This window comes from Sapajus apella, unplaced genomic scaffold (genome assembly GCF_009761245.1).
Source record: "Sapajus apella isolate SASKATOON/1434 unplaced genomic scaffold, GSC_monkey_1.0 scaffold42, whole genome shotgun sequence".
Taxonomy (NCBI): Eukaryota; Metazoa; Chordata; class Mammalia; order Primates; family Cebidae; genus Sapajus; species Sapajus apella.
In genome coordinates, this window is record NW_022436982.1 from 14,963,367 (window position 1) to 14,980,716 (window position 17,350).

Here is a 17,350-nt window from a genome sequence, read left to right on the forward strand (position 1 = left end):
TCCCTGCTGGCTGGAATGTGAACATGATGTCTGAAATGTAAGCTTTCATCTTGGGCTGTCATAAGCAAAAAATTAGAAATCTGGTTTCCTGACTGTGAAGCCACCATACCCACTCTGGACTGCCTGTGTTTATGTGAGAGAAGAAGACTTTTCTATCCTTTTTTTTTTTTGTACCCCACCCCCTCTCAACTTTCCTATCTTTTTTAAGCCAATGTTTTTTGGGTTTTCTATCACTTTCCGTCGGACGTAACCCTGGCAAAGAGTTCCACCTATGACTACTCTGTGCTGGGGATATTTTATTGTAAAAATCAGAGCCTGCTGATTTCTTCCAGAATAGTCTCTTGTCATGAGCTTGCTGCTTTTGGGCTTGCTGAGAGACCAAGCCTGGGTTTAGAAAGCCTGAGAGTTTGTGCTCAAGGACCTGCTCTGCTGGAGGAGTGCCCCTCTCAGAACCCACGGTGGTCTTTGCTTAGTGAGTTGTACCCAGCATGGCTCTGGGGTTTTTTGCCGGCAGTCAAGATTATGAGGTGATACCAGTGTCCTTGTGTACAGTCAGAACATTACTGCAGCCCAGCTTTCACCTTCTTACTCAGTGGTCTCAACCCTGCATGCACGTCAAGGTCTCCTGGGGAGCTTTGAAAAAGTACGGACGCCTGGGCCTCACTTCAGACCCAGCAAATCAGAAATTCTAGGAGGTGGGTTCCAGGTACCTACAAGCTAGGTCTTATTTCCACTTTACGGAAAAAAAAAAAAAAAGCTGAGGCTCAGAGAGGTAAGCAACCCAGTGAAGGCCACACAGGGGCTAGAATTGGTTTCTTGCTATTTATCACAACATTTACTGAGCTCCTACTGGACACCATGCTCTGGGCACAGCTGGACAACAAGTCCAAACTCAGCTTCCCTCCTCTGTGGAGAGAAGCAACTCCTGTGTGCTTGCAGACCCAGTGTGGAGTAATCTGACTATTGCTTCATGAGGACGGCTCTCAGCCTGATCAGCACTAAGCCTCCCAAGAGCCTGGTCTTACTCTCTCACACACCTGGGCTTTGCAATTCAATTCTTAGCTTTCCCTCCTGCGACTATCCCTGACTGGCAAGAGCCAGCCCATGATTCAGGTTGGGAAGCAGAATTTAAAGTAATTCATCTAAATTCTGGTGACCCTGGAAATATGTTCTCCCTAAACTCTTTGATTTCTGAGAGGCAACATTTGAACAAAGCTATTAGGCGATGCCATGAAGCTAGACCACTTGTCACTTGTCACAGGTCCTACCAGCTCCTTCTAAGGGCTTTTCTAGATTGATTAAGAAAAAAATTTATGGTCTCAGAGCTAATGATTCAAGTGACTGGCCTAAACCTTTGTCTTCTCTGTGGCTCATTTCAGTGACTCTGTGGACTTTTCATGTATTGAAGAAGCAAATTTAAATTTTAGCTCTAATTTAGTAGCGATTTAATAAGACATTAAAGGATTTCACTTCTTTAACTCATTTTGTACCCACACTGCCTAGAATAATGCCTCCTGTGAATGTTATTAATAAAAATTTGTAGCATTGAATTGAAGTTGGTACTTGGGAGAAACTGAAATTAGTGGCTAAGATTTCCATTTAACTAGAATATTCCTCCTGTTGCTATGGATAACTAAGGTTTTAAATTTAGTTTTACAGTCTTTTGCATAATTTTTTAGGTTCGACCTTCTCTTATTGTTGTCAAATTCTCACATCAAACCAACCAGTTATATTATAATCAGATTAGTTATAAACTTTTCTTATTCGTTCATTCTTTTTATAAGTAGACAACCACGTGGATTACTGACTCCTAAGGATTTGCCAAATTTTGCGACTATATTCTCAACAATACTTTCCATTCTGTGAATTACTAAGATTCTTCCATGAACTTTATGTAATTTTTCTGAAACCACAATTGTCAGAAAGAAATAAGTTTGTGCTGATAAATCAACAATTTTAATTTTAAGCTCTGACTTCTCCTCTATGCTTACTCAGCATTTCCACTTAAATACAAATAGGCATCTTGATTTAAACATGCCTAAAATGGAACTTTTAATGCTGCCCCGCCAACCTCATTCCCAACCTACTTCTCTCTCAGTCTTCCCCATTCATTTAATTGTGCCACATCCAGGGCAAAAACTTAAGCCCTCAAGTTTTCCCTTTTTCTTACCACCCTTCCCCTGGCACCCAGTTCTTGGCCAAATAAGATCAGGTTTACTTACAAAACATGTAAGCTGTACTTCTAAAATAAATAATAAATCAGTATACCATAATCCATCATCTCTTGCCTTTTACTGGTGCTTTGGTCTGAAGGTCTGTGTCCTCCCTGCCACTCCCTAAATTCACATGCTGAAATCCCAGTTCCCAAGGTGATAGCATTAGGAGGTGAGAACATGTGGGAGGTGATTAGGTCTTGAGGGTGGAACCCTCAAGAATGGGATGAATATCCTCATACAAGAGGTTCCAGAGAGCTGCCTTGCCCCTTCCATCATGTGAGGACACAGCCAGAGAGCACCATCTATAAACCAGAAAGAGGTTTCTCGCCAGACACTGAAACTTCCAGCACCTTGACCTTGGACTTTCTACCCTCCAGAACTGTGAGAAATAAACTTCTGTCATTGATAAGCTACTCAGCCTATGGTATTTTGTTTTAGCAGCTGGAATGGATTAAGATACAGCGTTTCCAGCAGGCTATAGACGGTACACTCAAATGTGGTCATTTAAAAAGAGCTCCTTCCTCCTGCTGGAAACCCCATATTGTCTTCTCTACACTGTGTTCTCTACACAGTAGCAAGAGTGATGTTTTCAAAGTATAAATGTGAATGCACAATTTCCATGCTTAAAACACTCCAAAGACTTTCCCTTGCAATGAGAAAAAAATCTACACTCCTCTAACCCTGCCCTGCAAACCACTACACATTCTGGTTCCTGCCCTAGTGGAACTTAGACATTGTCTAGCTTAAATCTTTCCAACTTTATTAATTCATTCCACATAAATGTATTAAGTGCCAATCATGAGCCAAGCATGGTTCTATGTAGGGGAATACATAGCAATGAGCAAGAGAAGCGTTGTGCACCTCTGTTTTCTTTTTTGACTCCCTCCTTTCCCTGTATACTCCAGACAGACTTGTTTTTTGTTGTTTTGCCCCTCAAACGGTCAAGCTTGTTTCTCCCACAGAGTCTTTGCATTTGCTCTTCTACCTGCACCATTCTTCTCTTACATCATCATGTGGCTGAGTCTCTTGAATAATCCAGGTTCAATTCCATTCTCAGCTGTGTGGAGAGGCCATCCCTAACCTTCCTACCTAGAGTAGCCAAAGAAGTCTATCCCATTACCTCATTTTATTTTTTAAAATGGCTCTGATACTTTCAGCAATTACCACCCATTTAGACCATTAGCTCTAAGAAGGAAGAGGTTTTGCTTCTGTTGTTGCTCATATTAAGTGTTTGGGAACTTCATTTAAAACTTTTCCCCAGTATGTTCATACATCTTAAATAAAAAGCATTAGGATTGAATTAATCCATCTCTAGTTTTCTTTCTTACACATGCTCTCTTCATTTCCTTCTTTTAAAATTAATGATTTGTTTTCCAGTAAAGAAGTGGTCAGGGTATGAGCTGAATAGAGTGACATTTTATAATAAATTCTGGGAGTATATGATGTTTTGATATGATCCATAAATATTTACACTGTTGAAAATGCAGTGTACTTTTTTCTCTGAGAGAAATAATGGCTGGTTCATAAAACTATTATCTCCTAAACCTCAAAATGACATCAAGCCACTTTTCATTTAATCTTTTGATTATAATTCACACTCAGATTCCTCATGGATCCTACTGAGTCCTTCAGACATAAAAAAACATGCTCTCAAAGTTTCTGTTGCCTAGTGATTGACATTTTTAGGTACTCCACTATTGATGCTGAATTTGTAGGAGTACGGATCTCCTCAATGCCTGGTGGCTGAAGTTTTCTTTTTCTAAATATTCTGTGAGGCACATAGGCTTCTATTCGATTTGAATAAATGCTCCAAAATAAACAAGTAGCTAAATAAGGAGAGTTACAGATTCAAGCTGTTCACTTAGAGTTTCTTAGTGAATTTGGCAATAAAGAAAAAATGTAGGTTAATTTTCTCTCTCTTTAAAATTGAGGAAGTAAATAACGAAAATAATTTGTCTTATTTCAAGGGTGTCAAAATAATAAAACTGTACTATAGAGTGATCATTCACTGAAAATAACACAACTGGGTTATCAGTTTGCAGCTAGGACTTGATTTAAGGCACAGACCTCTGACAGTATATAGGTCTGTAACAACATGATAAAACAGCTGCAGAAAAAGTTTTTAAACATTTTCATTTAAAAATTTGATATATACATAAAACTTTTAGGAGATTCTCAATGGTAAGAAGATAAAGTCTAGACTCCTGACTATGCCCTTCACTTTGATCTGCATGGAGCTTTCCGGCCCATTCCTTGACATACTGCCATGTGCCCATGCTTTAGCTACAGTGGACAATGTCCCTTTTCCTGGGCACACAGACACCTTCTCTGCTCTGGCTTTTGATCATGTCATTCAGTCCATGAGCAATGCCTGCCAGCTCTCTGTTCATCCAGAGACTTCCACGATATGCGTGAAGGTCTAAGTCAAAGGCCACTACTTGTCCTAGCTAGAGCAATAAGACAAGAGAAAGATATAAATGGCATCCAAATTGGAAAGGAAGAAGTCAAATTATCCTGTTTGCAGATGATATATTTGGAAAAACCTAAAGACTCTACAAGAAAACTATTAGAACTAATAAATTTAAATTCAGTAAATTTGTAGGATATAAAATCAACATATAAAAATCAGCATTTTTCTATGTTCAACAGTGAACAATGTAAAAAAGAAATTAAAAAAGTAATCCCACTTATAATATCCACACATAAAATTAAAAAACTAGGAATTAACCAAAGCAGCGAAATATCTCTATAATGAAAAGTATAAACACTGATGAAATAAATTGAAGAGGACATCAAAAACTGAAAAAATATTTCATATTCATGCATTGGAAGAATCAATATTGTTAAAGTATCCTTACTACCCAAAGCAATCTACAGATTCGATACAATCCCTATCAAAATACCAAAACCATTCTTCACAGAAATAGAAAAACAATCCTAAAATTTATGTGGAACCACATAAGATTCAGAATAGTCAAAGCTATCCTAAGCAAAAAAACCCACAAAATTGGAGGAATCACATTATCTGACTTCAAATTATACTACAGAGCTACAGTATCAGCTATAGCATGGTACTGGCATAAAAACAGACATACAGACCAATGGAATAGAATAGAGAACCCAGAAACAAATCCACAGAGCTACAGTGAACTCTTTTTTCAACAAAGGTGTCAAGAACCTACACTGGGGACAAGACAGTCTCTTCAATGAATGGTGCTTGAAAAACTGGATATCTCTATGCAGAAGAATCAAAATAGACCCCTATGTCTTTCAATATACACAAATTAAATCAAAATGGATTAAAGACTTAAATCTAAGACCTCAAACAAAGAAGCTACTACAAGAAAACACTGGGAAAAATCTCTGGGACATTGGTTTGGACAAAAATTTCTTGAGCAATACCCCTCAAGCATAGGCAAACATGAACAAACGGGATCACAAGTTAAAAAGCTTCTGCACAGCAAAGGAAACAATCAATAAAGTGAAGAGACAACCCACACAATGGGAGAAAATATTTGCAAACTACCCTGACAAGGGAGTAATAACCAGAATACATAAGGAGCTCAAACAACTCTGTAGGAAAATAATCTAAAAAAATCAATCAAAAGATGGGCAAAAGATCTGAATAGATATCTCTCAAAAGATGACACAATGACAAACAGGCATGTGAAAAGGTGCTCAACATCACTGATCATCAGAGAAATGTAAATCAAAACTATAGTGAGATATCTCACCCCAGTTAAAATGGCTTTTATCCAAAAGACAGGCAATAATAAATGGTGGCAAGGATGTGGACAAAAGCAAACCCTTATACACTTGGTGGGAATGTAAATTAGTACAGCCACTATGGATAACAGTTTGGAGGTTCCTTTAAAAAGTAAAAACTGAGCAACCGTATGATCCAGCAATCACACTGCTGGGGTATACCCCCCAAAAAAGGAAATCAGTGTATCTGGGAGATACATGCTGTACTATGTTTGTTGCAGTATTTTTTACAATAGCTACGATTTGGAAGCAACCTAAGTGTCTATCGACAGATGAACAGATGAAGAAAATGTGGTACACAGACACAATGGAGTACTATTCAGACATAAACAGAATGAGATCCAGTCATTTGCAACAACATCGATGGAACTGGAGGTTATTATGTTAAGTGAAATAAGCCAGGCACAGAAAGATAAACATTGCGTGTTCTCACTTGTTTACAGGATCTAAAAATCAAAACGAAACAATCGAACCCATGGACACAGAGAGTGGAAGAAGTGTGGTTACCAGAGACTGGGAAAAGTAGTGAGGGGCTGAGTGGGAGGGTAGGATGGTTAATGGGTACAAAAATATACACTAGAAAGAGTGAATAAGACCTACTATTTGATAGCACCATAGGGTGACTATAGTCAATAACTGTACATTTAAAATAAAGAGTGTCATTCGATTGTTTACAACTCAATGGATACGTTTTTGACGGGATGGATGCCCCATTCTTCATGATGTGCTTATTTCACATTGTGTGCTTGTATCAAAACATCTCATGTACCCACAAATATATATACCAACTATGTACCCACAAAAATTAATTTAAACTAGGTATTTCTTTTTAAAAGGCCACATCTTTATTTAAACCTCCTCCAACCCCTCTGCATTTTGGCAAATAAATCAACCCCCACCCACCCTGACCTAGAAGAGTATCTTATCTCTTCTGTAAGGGCTCATTGTTTATGTGTCTACTATTTTCCCCTGCCTCCTTGTATGCACACAGGATTATGGGTCTTTTGAGGAAAGGGAATTCATTCATCTTTATATTCCCCATAGCCTAGTAGAGTATCTGGCAAACAGCATGCACTTCATAAATGTTTGTTGAATTGATGATTGGATGAGCAAAAGAGCTCTACATCCAGATGTTAAAAAGATGTAAAACAAGCATCCAGCTGATGGGCTGATCATCCACCTTTTATCAGGCTGTTTTATCGTTAGCCAGAAGCTGCTTCATAGTAAGGCAGTAGTGGGTTTCAGCCAGTGATGGTACGTGCTCTGCTGGAGACCCTAATGCTCCAAGTATGGGAGGCAGCCATGTGGCTGAGTAAATGTCAGGGATTTTGCTCCTAAATGCTTGTCTGTCTGTGTTCTGAAATTTTTTTCAGTGTGTTTGCATTGATGAAAGGTATTTTTAGAAATTTTGTAAAATTGTAGAAGATGAAATTTCAAAGGAGTCAAGGCTCTAAAGTCTATGATGACTTTGTGAATGTGCTAAGATTACCTGGTGAAGCTGAGAGTTCTTATGCAAGAGACAGGATGCAAAGAAGAAAATGTTTCCAAAGGAGCAATGGCAAGAGAGATTTAATGAAATCAAATAAAACATGTTTGCCTTTATGAGTCATCATTCAAAATGATATTCTAGTATAAAGAGATAAATCTCCAGTAAGGGGTATTATTTTTAAATATATGCAATAAGCAAAATAAATTACAAAAATATTATTTATATTGCTTGTATCTGCTGCCATACATGTTTTACGATATGAGGTCATGGGTTCATTTTTATAAGTAAAAAATACATAATAAGGAAAACAATTACGTCTCTACACAAAAAATACAATGGCTCAAGTGTCCTGTACTTTTAAAGATTTTCCCATAATAAGCACATTAATAAATTCTGCCGGTATTGAAATTTCGGTTTCATCTTGGTAGTTTAATTTACATAGAGCTGAGTTGATTTCCTTGATACTTTTACTAATATTATAGAACCCAATACAAAGTGACGTTTATGTTTAGTTTCTAAGGCTAACTTCCGTTTAACATATGCACTCTGCACTCTGCTTACAACTTCCAACTCACTTCATTTGTTTCTTCATTCACTCATTCATTCTTTCACCAAACATTTATTGAGTACTCACTGAGTGCCAGGCACTGTATTGGATGCTGGGGATTTATAAAAAACGGTTACTAAGCCTCAGGTATTTGCAGTCCAGTGAGGGAGAAAAACTTCTATACAATGTGATCAGTTTTGCAAAAAGGGAATACAACAAAGAGTGCAATTAAATATGGAAAAACTGGGGAAGCTCTAGTGAGCAATGACACGTGAGCAGTTGCCAGGGAGATGAGGATGCTGGCATAGTCAAAGACTGTGTGCATGCACTCAGGTGTGAAGGGACATGGCATGTTCCGATGACTCAGAGCAGTCCTTTGACAGTGCACTGCTGGGCCCATGAAGAAAAGTAGGTGGAAAATTATTCTGAGAGATCAGATTAGGGGCACATGGTGAAGTGCCTTTGGACATAATCTTAAAACCATGGGGTATCATTAGGGGTTTCAAAGTAGGAGTACATGATCCAATTTGTAGAAAATGACTCAGGCAGCATAGGCCAATAAGTTCCAAACAATACTGCTTCGTGAGGTATTAACAGGTATGCCATGGAGAAAGGACTTCCTGCTCAAATACGTCTATGTAACACTGCATACCATAACCCTGTTTAGGGGTTCCCAGTGCCTATTAATATTTTAAAGGCTAGAAGAGAGAACCTGTAGTAAGAATCATCAATGCCAGATTAGGAAACAGTAGATGAAAGTTAGGCAAGATGATACAGGGAGGTAATCAAGTAAAAGGCCATTTGCAAGGGTTTAATGAGTTGATTGTAAGGAGAGGGATTAGAAAGGAAGGGAGTGATGGAGGAGATATCGAAGGTGGAATCAAACAGTGTACAGATGTTGACTAAGTGTGATGGATGCATGAGGCTCCAGTTTCCAAGTAAAAAGCAGGACAGATGCTGGTGTCACCTACACAATAACTATCAATGAAGAAAGACTAGGTTAGTGGGGAAAGGGGTGGCAGGCAGGTGTGGATCAAGCTTGGTGTTAGGCCTTTGGAGTTTGAGGTAACAGCGACGTGTGAGATTGAGGGAGCCCAAAGGCAGCTGGATACAGTGCTATGTACACAGTCGAGGTCATAGCTGAGCCAAACTGAATTAGGCCTAGAGAAACACAGAAAAATGAGAACTGAAATCTCACTTACTAAACATAATTATTGAAATGAGAAAAGAAGTCTTCAACCATTTTGGGTATTAGAATTCCCTTTTTTGGCCAGGTGCAGTGGCTAACGCCTGTAATCCCAGCACTTTGGGAGGCCCAGGCAGGAAGATCATGAGGTCAGGGGTTTGAGACCAGCTTGGCCAAGATGGAGAACCCCGTCTCTACTAAAAAATACAAAAAATTAGCTGGGCGTGATGGCGCATGTCTGTATTCCCAGCTACTAGGAAGGCTGAGGCAGGAGAATTGCTTGAACTCAGGAGGCGGAAACTGCAGTGAGCCGAGATCGTGCCACTGCACGACAGCCTGGGTGACAGTGAGAGACTCTGTCTCAAAAAAAAGAAAAAAGAAAGAAAAAGAAAAGAATTCCCTTGTTCATCTAGTCTCAGTTAAGCTTTCTTAACTCTGGAAGTACAAGGGGTGCACACTGTACCTTTGGGGTTTCATATTCTTGTTATGGTGTGAAGCAATGGTTTGATGGGCTGCACACCCATCAAGGTAAGAGCAATTATGCCAAAGAGCTTTCTGCTAATAAATAACAACAAAAACAATCACACGTAAAGCTGGACTTTCGATTTGTTTTGCCATGTTTATTGCTGCCTCTAAAGATAAGATCAAGTATCCATTTCCTTATGAAATACGCTATTGAAAATGAGATAAACATCCTAAGAGTTTTTTCCTCCCTGGGACAGAAAATTTTAAATAAATATAGCCTCTAACTTCTGTAGATTTATATTTTAGTCACTGGAATATAACAACACTGATTACTATGTGACTCTGCCAGAATTCAGTCCTCTAATCCAAACCAAAGGTATTTTTGTCTTTGCTTGCATATATGTTTGTGTGTTTAAAACTAGAAAATGAAAATTTTAATTCAGGCATTTATAGTTATCATTAAAATTCTCTTTTGCTTCATATCACTAGCAGGGACTCCTCCCTCATATGCTTTTTTACACAGCTGAACTGCAGGCATTTTGAACTGTAACCCAGATTAAGAAAGGTTTAGTGGGAAATGGCAACACGATCACAGTTTTAAGCCAGGGGAGGACAGAGAGATTGCAGCAATTCTTTGTCTCTGCACAGATGTGTGCAATATGTATGTACAGTTGGGTGGACACAATCTTGAACATAAAACACATGCAATACAGAGAAATATATATTATGTTTCAAAGTGGACCAATTCATTTCATTTAACCTTCAGCATCTTTTTTTTTTTAATTCCTTGTTTCAATTTAATTTTTAGAACAAAAACAAATGAAGGAATATTGATGCATATGACATATACATTGATAGATTAGATATAGAGAGGCAAAGGGGTAGTGGAAGACAGGTTCCCAATCTCAAGGAGCTCGTGCTAGTGGAGACTAAGTGCTTCGCCCACAATATAGCAGGTAGTGGTGGGCTGAACAATGGCCCCTGAAGACATTTTCATCTTGATCCCTGGCACCTGTGAACACGTGACCTGGTGCAGTAAAAGGGTCTTTACTGATGTGATGAGGGCTCCTGAGAGGGGGAAATGATCCTGGATTATCCAGGTAGGCTTGAGGTAGTCACAGTGGTCCTCAGAAGAGGGAGGCAGGAGGGTCTGAGTCAGAGAGGATGAAGGGACAGAGTTAGCCGTGGGAGGAAGATGGAGGAAGGGGCCATGAGCTAAGGAAGCACGTGGCCTGTAGAAGCCAGAAAAGACACAGAGATCCTCCCCTTGATCTCCAGAGGGCAGGCAGGACTGCTGATCCCCTGAATTTAGCCAGGTGAGACTGAGTTGGGACGTCTGATCTTCACAACTATAAGATAGTGGGTTTCTGTTGTTTTAAGCCACCGAGTCTGTGGTAATTTCTTACAGCAGCAATAGGAAGCCAACACACAGAACTGTCCTGGATAGAAGCAACAAATACCGAGTGTTCTGTAAACTGCTGATTTTAGGACTGTTACCAGATTTCTTCAGAATTTAATAGTTAAGAGCAGATGGTAAAGACATCTTGGGAAAGCCACACTGCATAGTGGAAAAGAAAATGAGTTTGAAGCACACAGGCCCCCTTCTGCATCTACCAGCTTTGTGACTTGATTTCCTCACTAGGTCGCCATGAGGCTCAAAAGAGGGAGGCCAAGTGCAGCAAATGAGGTCTAATAGAGAATGTTCAAATTCCAATTAAGCTCACAGTGCTTCAGGTTCCTCACATGTAAAATGGGGACAATAATAGTAGCAATCACATAGGACAGTGAGGATTAAGTGAGCTGAATATGTAAAGTGTTTAGAGCTGTTGTGAACACAGAGAAAGTGCTGCTGTCATAAAAAGCAGCAGCTCCTGAAACGTAGCAAGTGCTCAATAAATGAGACCAGGAGAATGGGCATGTACCTTCCCAGCACCAAACCCAGTGCTTTGCAGGTGTGTCCTGGGTGTTATGGGGTCTCATTGAGACTTGGTCTCTGCCTTCATTGACCTTGTGGTCTAGCTCAGAAGTCATGAGAAAGCACCTGAGCAGGTAACACGTGGTTAAGTGAGCTGTGTTTCCCTGAACATGATGTGGCTTCAGTGTAGAAAGATTACAGAGGAGACACTGCAGAAGAGGGAGGCTGTCTGCTGGGCCTTGATCAGCAGAGGGGAGGGGGAAATGGTAGGTGGGCAGAGGAGTGTACGAGCAGGGATGGGAGAGCCATGCCTGGAGACAGGGTAGGGGTGGATGCACAGAGGGATGAAGGCCTGAAGAAGACATGTACTGGCTTGAGAGTCACGGAGAAAAATCCTAGCAGTAGACAGTCATGATCAAAGTGTTTGAGACTAAGCTGTGGTATAGGTAACACTGATTCTCAATTATGCTGTTGTAACTCACCCATGTGATATGATCCCTCATGAGGTGTACAGTAAGTCACTTAAAACCAACATCGAAGAGGATGATGATGATGATGTGTGTATTTAATAAATTACAGAAGATGCCGAGGACTAATGTGCAGAAAAGTAAGTGTTCAAAAGCCATCTAAATACAAACTAACAAGATATTAAAGCTATTAATAAATTGGTAAAGATAAATATGAAATGATTCCTTCCCACAGACCAGAGATGAAAAGCAAAGGACAGTGTACTAAACAACAGGCAGAACTGAAATAAACACGGCCCCCTCACAACCGAAGCTAGAATTAGATTTCTGCTTCATTTCTGCTTAATTGTTTCTAAAACAAAATTTCAACATCAACACTTGGACTCCATGCTAGGTCCTCTCCGGACCTGCAGAATGTGTAAACGTTGGCTATTTGCCATTTGTCAGACTAATGCTCTACAAAGAACAAAGAAGTTTACATTCCTATCTGACAGATGACAATTTACATAATTTATGTTTTTCCCCCCCCCAGAAAAAAAAACATACACATCAAGTCAGTGATAACTCTGTGTTCACACAGTGATGAGAGAGTTTCTCCCCTCAAACCCTAGTGTCTATCAGGCTGTTATCTGTATTCCTTTAAATGAAACATGCGATCCCCCCATCTCCTCTTCTTTCTTAAGAAAGAGGCTGTAAGTTGGGTGTAAGGATTGGAGACCTCAGCATTATTCTCTGGCAGATCCTTTCTAAATGGAAAAGACGAACGTGAGTGTATGCCAAGTTTCCCTTTCCCAGTAAGAACTGTTGACGAATCAGGGCTAACCAGGCAATGGATTGTCAACAGTTGGTGTCCTAACTAAGCTGGGTTCTAAAACCACAGCCAACTAGCCCAGGGACCCCTGAAGTTACTCTGGATTTATTGAATCACACAGCATAAACAATGGTTTCTTTTCACAAGCAGTCAGCATTAGCTAATTTTTCCCAACGGAACGTAAGAAGTTGGATTCTAGTAAATAATGTAAGATGAATTGGTCTATTATTTACTCCAGGTTTAGAGATTCCTAAAAGTGATCAAATATTCTTTTTTTTTTTTTTCCAAGACAGAGTCTTGCTCTGTCACCCAGCCTGGGTGCACGATCTCAGCTCACTGCAACCTCTGCCTCCCTGGTTCAAGCAATTCTCCTGCCTCAGCCTCCTAAGTAGCTGGGATTACAAGTACGTGCCACCACACCCGGCTAATTTTTGTATTTTTTTTTTTTTAGTAGAGATGGGGTTTCTCCATCTTGGACAAACAGACCCTGTGCACCAAATCATTAACAAGGGCTGTCTCTGGACGGTAGAAACACTGCTGACCTTCACACTCTATGTTATTTCTTGTTATGTTTGACTATTTTTCACAATTATTGGGTCTCAGGTGTGAAAGAAGAGACTTTTTAAAGGTCCTATTCAACTGTAGTTACTGATTCATTGGATGAACTTCAAACACTTGTTTACTACTAAGTTTCCCAACCTGAAAAATGGACTGAAACCTGACTCATCCTCAAAGGCTTCTCCACAATAGAAGGAAATAGGAAAGCTTTCAAAGTAAATTCCTATCTTCACGGGCCCAAGGTAGATGAAAATTAAAGAATAAGTGATTCTTTGGAAGTCCACTGTTTCAAATAGGGATGCTGGGCATACAGGTAGTGGCAGTGGCAATTGACCAAAAAAAAAAAAAAAAAAAAAAAAAAAAAAAAAAAAAGGTCGTATGTGTGGCTGTGGCCGAAAAACTGAAAAGCCTTCATGAGTCAACATCATTATTTAGCAGCATGTGTGGCTATCAAAAAGGCATTGATGTTTCACTCAATTCAAGGCTAGAACAATATTAAGACCTATAACTATTAAAAAAAAATCAGTAAGATGTAAAGCCAGCATTTTCAGGACCCATAAGAAATATTCTTCATCTATTCATTCATTTCATCATTCAGGAAACATTTTATCCATAATCTATGTACCTAATAGCAACAAGCTACTAATAATATGGGGACTTAACAATTTCAACAGTGGAGGTTGATTTGAGATGCTTCCTCACCTTTTATTAGGATTGGCATAGGTTAGTGATGCTGTTTAAGGTCACAGACTCACTTCAATTAGAGGTAAGGTAGTATAATCGCACTAGAAATCAGATCCAGGCTTTATGATCTTAAGCAAGCCTATATCTAGGCCAAAGTTACATCATCTGTAAAACAAAAGTGCTCATGTTTAACCCCTGAAGGCCTTGTAGCCGTACACATGGGTTTGGTAGAGTGGAAAGGGTCACATAAGCTGAGTTGATGGCCAACCCTAAATTTGCTAACTGTGTTTGCCTCAGTTTCCTGAAGCCTAAAATAAGGCTAATAAAACCTACTTTTTACTGAATTATTGTGAGGATTTACTTCAACTAGGTGTGCGATAATACATATTTCTTAAGTGCCGGTATTGGTGTTCAAAATATATGACATTCTCTTAACTTCTACAAATCATCCATAGTAGCATGGAATTAAACTTAGCCATATACATTTAAGCTTGAAAAGAAAATATATATTTAATGTCTGTTACCAGAGGCTTCATATTTTGTGTTTTGCTTACTCGCCAGGATTTGATTCTTTGAGTATTTTACTAAACCACAGCTCCAAGACGGGCAAGGAGCAAGGAGAAAGAAGCGGCTCTCCTAACTGACTAGGAAAAAGCACAGAGGAGGCCACAGGCTCCTGCCTGGAAACAGGAGCCCCTTCTGCGCAAGGCAAGAGTGTGTGAGCTGTCATCCTCTCTCCTTCTTCACTGATGACCACATCATTTATCACCCAAATGGGACACTTCTGAGGGTGAAAAAACTGTCTCAGTGAAACAAAGATGTATGTCCCCTCCACCTTTCATGCTTACTTTTTGTGACCTTTGTTGTCCCTTTAAAGCTGTGTCTTATGTCCTAATAGGGAACAAATTGCAAAATAAAATTTTATGCAATCAACCTAAAATCCTGTGTTTTTAAAAGCATGCAAAAAGATTATTTACCTAAAGTTTGATAAAGGCATTTTATTTTTAGATAGAAAATTATGATAAAATAGTTGTGTTAGTATTATTATTATGTATGCCTGGTGCAAGATCAGAAATTTTATTTGCAAAGGGATAGATAGCATATATTTTAGACTTTATGAGCCATATGTTCTCTATCACAACCATGCAATTCTCCCTTGTAGTGCAAAAGCAGCCATAGACAGTATGTAAAATAATGAGTGTAACTGTGTTCCAATAAAATATTATTTACAAAAAAAAAAAAGGGATGCAGGCTAGAATTAGCTTGAGGGCTGCAGCTTGTCAATGCTGTTTTGAAACGATGGTTCCCAGACTTTTGGAATTCATAGGACCAGGAAAATAAAAATATTTGGAATTGGCTCAGCATTTCTAACTACTTATTTTGCTAAGTAATGATGCTAAAAAAATCATTGCCTACTACCCTTATTTCTTTGAATTTTAAACAGCAAAAAAACTAGAAAGGGTATAAATTAAGAACAAATTTAGCTTTATGGAAAGCCTACCACATTGTCTTTTTATTTTTTTTATTTTTTAAATTTCCTTTGCTCAGTGACTGCTTCATCATAAATATGCTCAGGTTAACAGATGGGTCATCTGAGTTGCTTTTGGAGGTCACTGAGGTGTGATACAGTAGAAAAAGCATGATATTTGTTATTAAAAGATCTGGATTTAAATCAGGTTAGTGGCATACTAAAAAGGCAGAAATCAGCAGACCTTAAACATCCTTTAACATCCCTGGACAAAACCACTCTGAGAGAGCATCCCTTTTTTGAATCACTGTTGCAAACACAAGCTCCAATATTGAGTAACCTCAGAACTCACCGGCTGCCACTGTGCAGGGTACCAGGCTGGGGCGCAATTGAAGCGGTTACAAGCTTGCACTGTGCTGGGCTTGGGTTGGCGGCACAGCTCATCAGCCAGGATGACTGTTTCATTCATCTCTCTGGAAAGTAGGTGGGAGCAGAAGACATCTCTGGTCTGCAGGCCAACCCCACAAGTGAGACTACATGGACTCCACTTGCCAATTTCCCACCTGAGAAGAAATCAGAGAGGAAAAGGTCACCCTCAGTACCTGTGCAGAGAACATTTCCCATGAACTCCAATGTTGCTAATGGAGTAAAAACCCCTACCTGGGAATATGGGAAGTGCCAGCCCAAGATCAGCTGGCAGCTCCATCCTAAGCCTAGCATCTATCCTCTCCCTTAACGCTCTAGAATTCATTTATATTAAAGCAAAGAGGGAGATAAAATGGAATATCCAATTTTTATCTACAAAATCACCAATAATGGTTACAACCATGTCCATTCTGATAGGACATATAAACGTCATCAAAATAAGAGAGGAATGCTAGAAGAGACACAGATTGAGTACATAAAGGCTTTGGGCACCACATACTGAATTGTGGGGCTTAAAGAGGACTTTCCGCTAATTTCTCCAGCTCCCATTCTTAGCAAGACTGAAAATTTAATGCTTGTAATTCTTTGGCTTCAAAGTAAAAGGTCATGGGCTCCGACTTCCTTCAAAGTTCCATCACTGCATAGAAACGTCTCTGTCTTATGTTTAAATATCATCAGTGCCTGGGACTGGATAATGTAACAGAAGTGAAAGCTGCTGAATCGATCAGTCTTCTTGAGGGGAAGTAAGTGAAGAGAATGGCTCATTATCTAGATGTAGCAGACAAATATGCAGATGAGTTGAGTGCACAGACTGGCCATTTCCAAAGGGCCACGTCTTGAGAAGTACATTTATAGTGAGCTAAGGGCCTATAAAAACAATCCCACTGAATTTTCCTGCAGATGCAGCTTCCAAACTGGGAATGATAAGGACAAAGCTCAGTTGCTCAGGCTCTTAGTCAGAAGCATCCTCTAAAGATCAGTTTTAGAAAATTCTGTTTACAATCTGAAGACAAAGATTTTACAAACAGGAGTTGGCCAAGAAAAGCATGTTAAGTAGATCCTCTAGCAGCTAGTCCCACCAAACTTTTGTCCTGAAAGTTTGTTGAAAATTTTTTGACCTAAATGTTTTTCATCAGACTGTAAAACTAAGCGTATGCGCTCAATCTCTTACTACTGCTCTGACATGTAACTAACTTTCCAACCTGTTTCCACTACCTCCTTTCATCTATACTAAGGTTAGCCATATCTGTAATAACCTGTTTGTTTTTCTCCATTTATGCCCCATGGTTTTCTAGTTGTGTCTTTATGCAAGTTGCATTCCTAATTTGGAATATCTTTTGCCCTTTTGTTGCC

The 17,350-nt window shown here is 39.3% G+C and overlaps 1 protein-coding gene across 1 annotated transcript in view; it reads right to left on the minus strand.

Moving 5' to 3' along the window:
- ADAMTSL1 (ADAMTS like 1) overlaps positions 1–17,350 on the minus strand; it is a 423,754-nt gene that overhangs the window by 139,407 nt on the left and 266,997 nt on the right. The window contains 1 exon segment of the mRNA XM_032300230.1: positions 15,924–16,134. Within this exon segment, the coding sequence (XP_032156121.1) occupies positions 15,924–16,134 (211 nt within the window).